General features: G+C 41.5%; 1 protein-coding gene across 4 annotated transcripts; it reads left to right on the top strand.

Annotated features, from left to right (window-relative positions):
- Window positions 1-6: 6 nt before the first annotated feature.
- Window positions 7-8928, top strand: LOC103132133 (uncharacterized). 4 transcript variants are annotated; one of them, XM_016667168.1, is made up of 7 exons: window positions 7-219; window positions 2486-2723; window positions 2843-3001; window positions 3706-4952; window positions 5210-5511; window positions 6931-7017; window positions 8663-8928. In XM_016667168.1, the coding sequence occupies exons 2-7, from the start codon at window positions 2496-2498 to the stop codon at window positions 8911-8913; spliced, it is 2274 nt and encodes a 757-aa protein (XP_016522654.1). In that variant the 5' UTR covers window positions 7-219; window positions 2486-2495; the 3' UTR covers window positions 8914-8928. The 4 variants fall into 4 exon arrangements, with proteins under 4 accessions (XP_016522654.1, XP_016522653.1, XP_016522656.1 ...); XM_016667167.1 differs by having other exon boundaries at window positions 7-226; XM_016667170.1 differs by lacking the exon at window positions 8663-8928 and adding an exon at window positions 8395-8435 and having other exon boundaries at window positions 7-226.
- Window positions 8929-10329: the final 1401 nt, after the last annotated feature.

Below are 10329 nucleotides of genomic sequence, written 5' to 3'. Positions count from 1 at the left end.
AGACTTGAAATTGAACGTAGCATGAACACGGGATTAAAAAGCGCCCCTGTTCTGTGCAGATTGTGGTGACAGACAGGCGCAGTTCAGGACAATGCTGCGTCTGTTCGGAACATTTCTGTCGAACTTTAAACGCCTTAGAAGATCTGAGGCTAAAGGCTAGCTGGAATAAGCTGTCCCCGTCCAAGACGCTCCGTTGCTGGGAGAAGTAACGAGATGTTGGTAAAAAGTAAAGTTCTGTCATTATTGACATTCTTTAGCTAAACTGTTGAACTTTAAGGTTTGATTTGTGCTTCAACTAGTAACCGCTGGCTACTGAATGCATGAAAACAACCCTCATGCAGGTTGCTTTCATGCCCTCACTGCTTTAAATCCAGCCAAAGTTGTTCACCGTCACCTGGATACGAACAGGAAGAGCTGCACCATCCAGACATGATACCAAATCAGAACATGATAGCAAAATGTGCCCTAATAATGCTTGTCATGAAGGTATTCAGGAAGTGTGTTTGATCTGGAGAAACCACTTGGAGTATTAGCTGTGTTTATCTGTTGAAAGTGTTGTTGTTTGATTTGTTTGCAGATAGCTGCTAGTTTCTTTGTTTTGCTAATAATTGTCTTCTGCGTGGGGTTTGCACAGAAACACAGTACAAGAAAGGTTCCAGTTGGCTTTGGAGAAATGTTTAAGAGCTCAATACTAGTTGAAAACTTACAGTTTAAAACTCATTTTTACAGTATTTTATTATATTGGATAATTTAAATTGATTGGAGTTTTATTCAGCTTTTTCTTTCAGATTGGGAACCTTTAATGTTCTGTTAGGAAAAGGGGCAGGTTAGCTCTCACCTAATGATTTAATGATGATTTTCATCTCCAATCAAGGGAATTTGCCAAAACATGTTGTTAGATAATAGCAACAGAGTTATATCACAGTCACCAGGTCTCCATGGTAATAATTAGACTAGCTAGATGCTAACCAGTTGGTAACCATTACAGAATGCAGTGGTTGTACTAGAACTGTGTAGTTTGATTGGATGAGACTCAAGTCCCTTTCAGATAATGGTTCCAGAGTAAATATTCACCTCCAGAAGGCAGTTTAGTTTAGTTTGGTTTGGCCTTTCACATCATAGGTCACCTGTGTGTTCTGCATACTTTCACAGCATGCAGCTGGAATTGTGGAATCAAAGGGACACATCTTGCAGGTTGCAACATTCATTGATAATCTTGAGTAAAATAGCCATAAAGCAAATCTTCACTGGACTCAGGTCGGTGATTTGACCCTCATGCAGGTTGCTTTCATGCATTCAGTGCTTTAAATCCAACCAAAGTTGTTCTCCATCTTTGAAATGTTATCTACATCAGATTCTGCTGATGAACATATTTCACAGATCAAACTGACAGGAAGGTCATGATATGCTGCCACTATGTTTGCGCCTGCAGACTCTGCTGTTGCTGCAGTTTTCACTTTAGTGTGACATAGTGAAATGACACATTGTACAATCCCATATAACTGTTGACAGGTTACAGGTCTGGAACTTACTGAGAAGCATAAGAGGTGTAGTATTGGAGTCATCAGCTTCTATTGTTTTCTAATCCAGATTACCACTCTAGACCACAGATTTGTCTTTCTAACAAAATTAGTACACAACACCATCCATTCTCAGAAACAGAGCTAACATTGACCCATGGAAAAACTAAATTCCATTCATTTCATATGTTTCTTTTTTGTTTATCTTGGAGAGGAACATTTCTTCATGCACAGTGACGGACGATCAGAGCACGATCGGTTCAACACAAAGGGTATAAACACTTTTTTTGGAGGAATAATGTCTGTGTCCAGAAACATTGATTTTGTGCAAATGCTGTTAATCTGAATCTTTAGCTGAGGTACATGAACTCCCAGTGACATATAGAGTATGTAGACACGAGCTGGAGTGAGCAGCTCTTGGTATGATGGTCTTGAGTAAAAATATTCTGGTTTCATGATGTGGAATTTAAAACAGAACATAATCAAATTCCTTTTATTTCAGTCACAAAGCAGCATCTGTCTGTATTGCTGCTAAAATGAAGTTATCATTTTATCTATAACAATTATATATGGGTATTTTTATACACAGACTGAAGCAAAAATACAAAGTAAACCTGCAAACATTCATGCTGGTTTTCATGAACTAATTGTTATCCTTGTTTGTTGTTCAGCTTTCGGTAGTGTAATCTTTTATAGCAGGAACAGTCTCAGGCACTCACCTAGTTTCCAAGTTGCAGTTGCATGGTTGCAGTGTCTTGGAACCACAGATCCTGGTGTGAGGCAAAGAATGGTGATCATAAATTCTATTTAACTAAATGGTTGCAGGTGGCATAAAATCATAAGGACCCAGGGTTAAGTACAAGTTAGAGACTCTAATATGAATAATTTCTAAATACTTTGAAAGGGTTGTCTTTGGTGTTTAGGATTTTTGCTCCTTTCTGATAATTTTTTTTCTATCTGTTCAGGTCACTGGTCATGTCACGGTCCCTGCAGCGAGCTGAGATTCTGTTCAGAAGTACTTTTAATCCCAGTTTGAAGTGTCTGTTCCATGTTCCGAGTCAAGATGAAGAGGAGGAAAACCTTGTTGTGGCTCACAACCTTGTGTCGCGCTCCTCTGCACGTCTGCAGCGAATGCAGCAGCATCTTCTGACAGTGGTGTTGCAGGGCCCACCGGTGGGAGGGGGCCACATGGGATCCCTACCAGTGAGTTCAAGGAAATATCTGTCACTTTCTGTTTTAACTATGACTGAGTCACATTGAAAGTAGGGTGGGCTGTTCCATTTGAAGGTGGTCTTTTTGTCCTGTCTTCCTCTCTCCTCTAGGGGCAGTACAGAGCTCTGTGGAGGCTCTTTGAGCAGCGATCTCTGCTGCTCTTCATACATGAATACATCAGAAGGCTTCATCTGTCAACAGCTTTCATATCCAGACTGAAACACTTGTTGCAGCATCAGCTCAGAGAACTTCACCTAATGCAAACTAAGGTCACAGGAAAACAGAACCCTTAAAAACACTCTTCTCTTTTAGCTGTGGGTGGAGGGATGCAGGGATGGGTTGTTTGCTCTGTTGGAATTATAGATTTTTGTTTTACAATTAGACAGTTCACTCTTTTACTGTTTTCTTTCTCTGTTTTCTGAGTGAGGCAAAATGGTCTCAGTCTGAGAGTACTCAAAGACTTGCATTTTAAAAGTTAGTGGTAACTGACAGAAATTGGCAGCATTGGTGATTACTGATTTAAATCTGTTTTAAGACATTTTCTTTGTTCTTTTGATGAACTTTATATCATGATTTCATTGGGAAAAAGAAATATTTTATGATACCTTGCCAGATTGCCCACTCCCACTGCACTATAGCAACTGATTTTACATCCTGATGAAGTGCATCCTTGTCCACTGATCACTATGACTGTAAAGGGAGGTAAAAGTAGCAGGTCTGCCACAGCTGGACAGACTCTGTAGGCTGCATCTTATAGGATTTCATTTAGCTGTGGATGTTGTTAAAGCTGCTTTACATGAAAGTATTCACAAGTGCAAATTACTGTTCTGTTGTTTTTTAAAAGAAAGATATGGAAGTAAAAAAGTATTAGTAGTAGACTATGTGTGCATTTCCTGACCTTTGTGGGGACGTATGACTAACAAACCTTTAGTGTGTCAGAAGCTACTCTCAACCGTTGTCGCTTTCTTTTCAGGTCTTGCCCGGCTCACCTTCATCCAGAATCAGCCTTGTCTCTCTAAGTCAGGAGTTCCGACTTCATCTGAACCACAGGAGTTTCTTCACCAGCCGAGTCCATTCTGACCACTATCTGAGACAGGCACTAGTTTCACACACCAAAATGCTGGAGGAGATGAAACGGACTCTAAGTCTACTTGGTCTACAACTTTTGTTCCTAATGGAGCAATGTGTATATGGTATTCTGTCTGTGATTGGGAAGACAGAATTGGACTTGGTACCCAGAGATGTTCTGGAGGACATTTTATCAGGAACAGACCTGTACAGTCAGGCTGTGGAGGAGCATAAAGTCCAGCTGAGGATGTTGGTTTTGCAGGAGGCACATAAATTCAAATTCTTTAGCAGACTTCCAAAGATTATAAGACATCGTGCTTCTGCTGTGTCAGTCAGAGGTCTGATGAGTGTCTTGGCTGTCCATCGGGCAGAAATGATTGCCAGACTACTGGACCTCTGGATTTCTGAGGAGAGCTGTCATGTTTGCAAGGTTCATTGCACTCACCAAACATTCTGTGATAACTTCAGGAGTCCAGAGTCTGAATGCAGCTGTAGCTTTCCCAAGTGGACCTGGGAACAGCTGTGGCAGACATGTCTGACTTCCTCTCCTCTTCTTGACAGTATTCAGCCTTCTGTGCAGATGTTGTCACAGCAAACATCTGATAAATGCTCCCCTATTTACAGCCCTAATCGCTCCTTGCAGAGTTCTGCTTTAGAAATTCAACTCCCTGTTTTGGTGAAACTGTCTTCTTTCCAAAATAAAGAAGAAAGCTCAAGAAAAACCAGAACCAGCCAGAGCCAAACATGCATAACTCAGTCTGGACTCACTCAGTTCAGTGCAGAGGCAGCTCAGTCTAACCTGGAAGGTTTAGAAAACTGTGACTGTCCTTCACCCTCTGTAGCCACCTCCCATCATGCCTCAGCCCTGCCTCCTCCTCAGCTGGACCAGTCCTCTGTCGATCCACTGCTTCAGGTCCTCATGACCTCCACTGACCTGCTGGCTCCACTGGCACTTCATAGGCCAACATCAGAAGAAGCAGCTGCTCAGCTCGTCTCGGTCTCAGCTCCAGGTGTGGTCACTAGGAAGGCTGGATCAGTCGGTGTAACTGCAGCAGCTCAGCTGGAGATGTTCAGCCAGCAGAGCGTCGTTGGGACCAACACACAGGACTGGACCCGGGTCAAAACCGCATCGGGAGCAGATGCTCCAGAAAGGTAGGGGCAGCACGAGCAGGAAAATGATTGCTGCTTGGTGCCATTGTTTGGCTGTTTTAGAAAGCAGTCACACTTTTCCTTTTTTGTGGACTTTAGTCATTTTCCACTGGCAATGACTAAAGTTAATGACTGAAAGGCGCCTGAACCTGTGGTCATCCGTTCTGCACTGCAGGCTAGTTTACATCAGCATTCGGGTCATGATATTTTTCCTCGACTTCTCACGGGTTAATGATGAAGAGACTGTTTATGCTTTTCAGTTCTGGTGATCTGAAGGATGAGGACATGAGGAGAAGAGGCAGAGATGGAACAAGGTTAAGCACCGTGGAGCCAGAGTGTGTTGGTGGGCCTCACTCTGTGCAGTGGATGGACATGGGTCGATCAGTTCTCCTTGCTGATCTGCTCCAACACTATCAGTCTCAGCTGTTGGTCTTCTGCTCTAATGCTCTGCGGCTTAAACTCCACACAGCAGCAGCAGGAAACGCTGCAGGCAGCATCAACCTTCAAGATGATCGCAGGAGCTTCCAGACCCTGCACAGTGTTACTCATGCTTTAGAGACAGGTAACCTGCACATTTCCTCTCAGCTGCTGTGTAATTTTGGCGTTTTAAGAAGCCTGCACTACTGTCCTCTTATGATATTGGTCAGAGTATCTGTTTCTGCAAAATGCAGGTCATCTCAGGCTAGTTTTCTGAATAGATGATGTGCCATGTGGTGTTAAAGACATTCAAATGTCTTCCCCCAAGCTTGTCATATGAGAGATCAAGTCAGGTCAGCAAGTTAAAATTAACCAAACTTTAATAAAATGCAAAAGATTTCAGAGATCAGACAGAAAAATGCACCCAAAGACTCAGTTAGATCTGGTATCCATTCTGCCCACAGCCTTAAATATGTAAGCCACACCTTAAGCTGCACAACAAACGCTTCTGGAATATTGCATCACTGTCTGCTCACATAACCAATGATTTGTGTTACTTTCAACAGTGCAAGTTTATCAGTCCTACTTCCTAATAAGGAATTGTTGTTTCCGAGATTTTGTAGCTCCAGGTGCAGGCCCAGCCTGGTTGGATCTACCTGACCAGGACAGGAATGGGCGCATAATATTCCACAAGCGCCACAGCCGTGCCATGATATTATTATAGCAGATCACTCAGTTAATTAATATAAGCTTGAATACCTGCTGATAAAGGAGCCAATCTAGAAATCTGTAAGAACGAAGAAAACAGTCACATTTCAGCCACGTAAACATGCTAGTGGAACTGTCTGGTTGGACTAGGCCAGAATGGATCTGATGGATCTGTAGATACTTGCAGATCTAGTTCACTGAAAATGTATTGTTAGTCAGAATTCTGAAATTACGTAATGCATTTTAGAAGTAAAAAAATAAAGAAACTAATGGGAAATGTAGCTAAATAACGTTTCTTAAACAGATGATTTGAGGCTCTGATTTTGGAAGAGGGAAGTTCTCATGTCGCCCTCCTTTCTGAAGCCATTTGGTATCTGACATAAATTTGTCATAAAAGTAATACTGATTAAACTGTAGCTTTAATAAAATAAATCTACATAATTTTTAAAGTGTAATCGGTAATACTTTTATAACAGATTTATGTCAGATCATGAGTTCTTGGTTAATGTCAAGTTGTCATAACAAAGACATTTTGAATAATGTCAACTTTGTATTAAAAGTGTCATAATTTACCGAATGACAACAGTCATAAATATTCATGACGATTTCTTCATGTTCATGACAGGTGTTATGTCAGTCTTATAAAGTTTTACCCACTTTTCTCACTGAATTCCTTGACGACTTTAGAGAATCAAGTCACATGCACTCAGAAATATGTTGGTTAAACTGCTGCTGGAAGATCAAGTCTGGAGTAAAGTTTATATTGTCTGTTAGGATTTCAGGCTTGTGTTCTGTTCTGTTCCTGTGAACAGTGAGTATTTACAAAATAGGATTTATTTTGTTCTGTGTATTTTAGGTCTGTTTCCAAAGGCATTCCGAACCATACTGGAGCACTTCAGGCTGTATTTGTTTGTCCAGTCAGCACACGCCCACTGGGACTCTGGTTAGTGCTGCACTCACAATCAAATGGTCCCAACCAGTCAGTTAGCACGTCTCAAACATCAACTGCAAAGTGCTTTACTTGAATCAATGTACAGGGAAGAAACAACAAACTTCCTTCACCTCAGACGCTCATAAAGAAGGATAGATATTGCATTCACTATCTATCTAGTTAATGCAATATCTATCCTTCTTTATGAGCGTCTGAGGTGAAGGAAGTCCATATCACTATGGCAACTAATGAAGCAGGCCTTACTGGAAATTCTACAAAAACTATATTTGTGTTTTTGCTGTTAAACATATTATAAACTAAACAGTAAAATTGATACCAATTAGATGGTTAATGAAAAGTTGAGATCAGGTGAGAATAAATGGAAAAAATAATTTTTGGAGACCTCTTAGAAATAAACGGCAGTTAAAAACAGGCACAGCATAAAACCCAAAAAGATTCAATAAAAATATTAATTTATGTTAAAAAATTAAGAATAAAGTTTTGCTAAAAGGAAATGTCTTGAGTCTGCCTTTAAAACTTTGAATGCTGCCAGCTGCCTTCAGCCTGATCTGAGGAGTTTGACGAAGCAGCCAAACACCTGAAGTTTGACCACTTAAAGCATTAACAAAACACTGACACTTTTTTAAATTCAGGCCTTAAAGTAGGAAGCCACTAAAGAGACCTATAAATCACAATGTCAGCTGTCTGGTCAAAAAGCATGCTGCTGATTTTTTCATTATTTGCTGTGATAAAATGTATTTTATCATGTAACACAAGACTGTTATGATAATTTGTTTGGCTATTAATAATACATGGATCAGAGTTCTTGCATTGACTTGGGAGATAAGGGGTATAATTTTGGCAATGTGTGTTTAATGTCTTACTGTCTGAATTTATATACAGCTACATAAAAAAATATATATGCTGTCAAATATTCTAAATCAAAAAAAGACTGGTACCTTGAATTTAGCACATACAGCAGATATATATACCTAGCCTGGGTATTTCCAATAACTCTAGATGGCAGCAAAGTGATTCCATATTGACCCTTGGTATGTGTTGAATTTGCCTCAGCAGGCATTAGTGGTAAATAGACACATGATTGGCTTTAAGAGGTCTCTCTTGTAAATGAGACATTGATGTGCCTTATGACTGTAGACCAGCAGTTGTGTTTTGTCCTAGCTGAGCTGTAATATCAAAATGTGCGTCTTCTATATTAGTGTTTAAATGCATGTTATGTATCGGTGTTATCTTGTCAGGCTGAGGGGTCCCAGGAGAGAATCTCCCTCATCTTGTAAAGTCTTAGAATACTGCTGGATCATTTCACTCACAATAAATCTCATCAAATACATTAGAAAGCTTTCACAGCATTACAGCTGTTGTCCTCAGGTGTTTTGGACCTGTAGAAAATCTGCAGCAGACCTGCCTGTCAGAGACTTTCAAACCTCACCACTTGTAGAAAAAGTCAGATTTTCTTTGGGGGTTGAGTGCTTGTACTGAGGTGAGGTTAAACCAAACACTTTGCTGTTTGATGAACCTGATGTAAGCTGCCATGTTGATAGATGCATGTGAGTCCTGCTATGATGATGTGCTACATTGGTGTGTGTGTGTGTGTGTGTGTGTGTGTGTGTGTGTGTGTGTGTGTGTGTCTCATCAGTGGCATGCAGAGGTTTGGGTTCAGCCCTGAAGGATAAATGTGTCAGAAATGAGAGCAGCAGCTCTGCAGCAGCAACTACAAACGAAGAGGGAAGTGTCCTGATATCACAGACAATGGCACACTTCCTCCAGCTCCTCCCTCCACTGCTGTCGTCTCTGTGTTGTTGCCAGTCAAACAGCTCAATGTGTGGTAAGACAATCAGGAAGGAAAAAGGTTGCTCACCTGCATGTTCACAAACGTTATTCTTTTAATAGCAGAATTTCTTTCATGTTTTAGCTTTTAAAGGGGCCATGTTACATAAAACTGACTTTTTTGATCTTTACATCATGCTATAATGTATTCCCTCATCAAAAACATAGCTGAGAGTTGCTTTGACTCTTTCATGTATGTTTGAGAAATCCTTGAATCTCCTTTGGCAACCATCTAGGTTTAGAAATACTTGCTCTCACTGAGCACCAGCTTGAAGCTTCTCTTCAGAGCTGCAGTATCCAGCAGAGCTTCCGCCTCACAGGGCAATCCTTCTCCACCACTCCCCAACTCAGCTCCTTCAGACTAGCTGCAGCAGCAATTAAACACCCGGTGGAACTGTGCATCTGCTTAGCTCATTATAAGAAGTACTTTTCAGTGAAATGCTACAAAAAACAATGTTAGAGCATAGGACCATTACTGTGATGTCTTCCTGAAGGTGGTGTGTGGGAAAGAGCACAAGCTTCTTAAAGAAACAGAGGCCCAATTTCAAGGCATTAATTTGTGAAGTCAAATTTCTTTTAAGTTTTTATTTCGCACGCACAGCACAGCACCAGGATCTGACATGATCCATTCCTGCTGGCTGAAGAAACTCACTGCCCTCCATGAGCAACTGGCAACTCAACTAAACCAGCTGCTACAAAATGGGATTCACCCTGAATGGTTAACTGAAGGGCGCACAATCCTGATCCAGAAGGATCCCTCAAAGGGTTCAGTCCCATCCAACTATCGGCCAATAACCTATCTCTCTACAACATGGAAGCTCATGTCAGGCATCATAGCGGCTAAGATAAGCGGGCACATGGATAAATACATGAGCACGGCACAGAAGGGCATCGGCATAAATAGCATAGGAGCCAAACACCAACTCCTTGTAGACCACACAGTCGCCCGAGACTGCAAAACCCAACACACCAACCTGTGCACCGCTTGGATTGATTACAAGAAAGCCTATGACTCAATGCCACACACTTGGATCATTGAATGCTTAGAGATGTACAACATCTCAGGACTCTAAGAGCCTTCATTGCAAACTGGATGGGGCTGTGGAAAATCACCCTTAAAGCCAAATGCAAACCACTTGCACAAGTCTCCATCAAATGTGGCATATACCAAGGAGATGCTCTGTTCCCACTGCTGTTCTGCACAGGCCTGAACCCCCTCAGCTAAATCATCAACAAGACTGGCTACGGATACCGACTCAAGAATGGGGCCACAATCAGTCACCTCCTCTACATGGATGACAAGTCCTGTATGTAACTGTCCTCAATGTCTGCTCTGTACGCCAAGAGTGAGCGAGACATCGACTCACTGATCCACACCACCAGGATCTGCAGCACTGACACTGGGATGTCATTCAGACTAGAGAAGTGTGGTGAGATAGTTACAAAGAGAGGGAAGGTCGTCCACACAGAAGGGGT

This window comes from Poecilia formosa, unplaced genomic scaffold (genome assembly GCF_000485575.1).
Source record: "Poecilia formosa unplaced genomic scaffold, Poecilia_formosa-5.1.2 Scaffold931, whole genome shotgun sequence".
Taxonomy (NCBI): Eukaryota; Metazoa; Chordata; class Actinopteri; order Cyprinodontiformes; family Poeciliidae; genus Poecilia; species Poecilia formosa.
Note: the sequence above shows the minus strand (reverse complement) of the source record. Positions and strands in the feature narration are given on the sequence as shown.

Coding starts and splice junctions, on each gene's coding strand:
- LOC103132133 (XM_016667168.1), top strand. CDS start 2,496: ATGTCACGGTCCCTGCAGCGAGCTGAGATTCTGTTCAGAAGTACTTTT. Junction 3,002..3,705: donor TTCACCTAATGCAAACTAAG/GTCACAGGAAAA, acceptor CTTTCTTTTCAG/GTCTTGCCCGGCTCACCTTC. Junction 5,512..6,930: donor TACTCATGCTTTAGAGACAG/GTAACCTGCACA, acceptor TGTGTATTTTAG/GTCTGTTTCCAAAGGCATTC.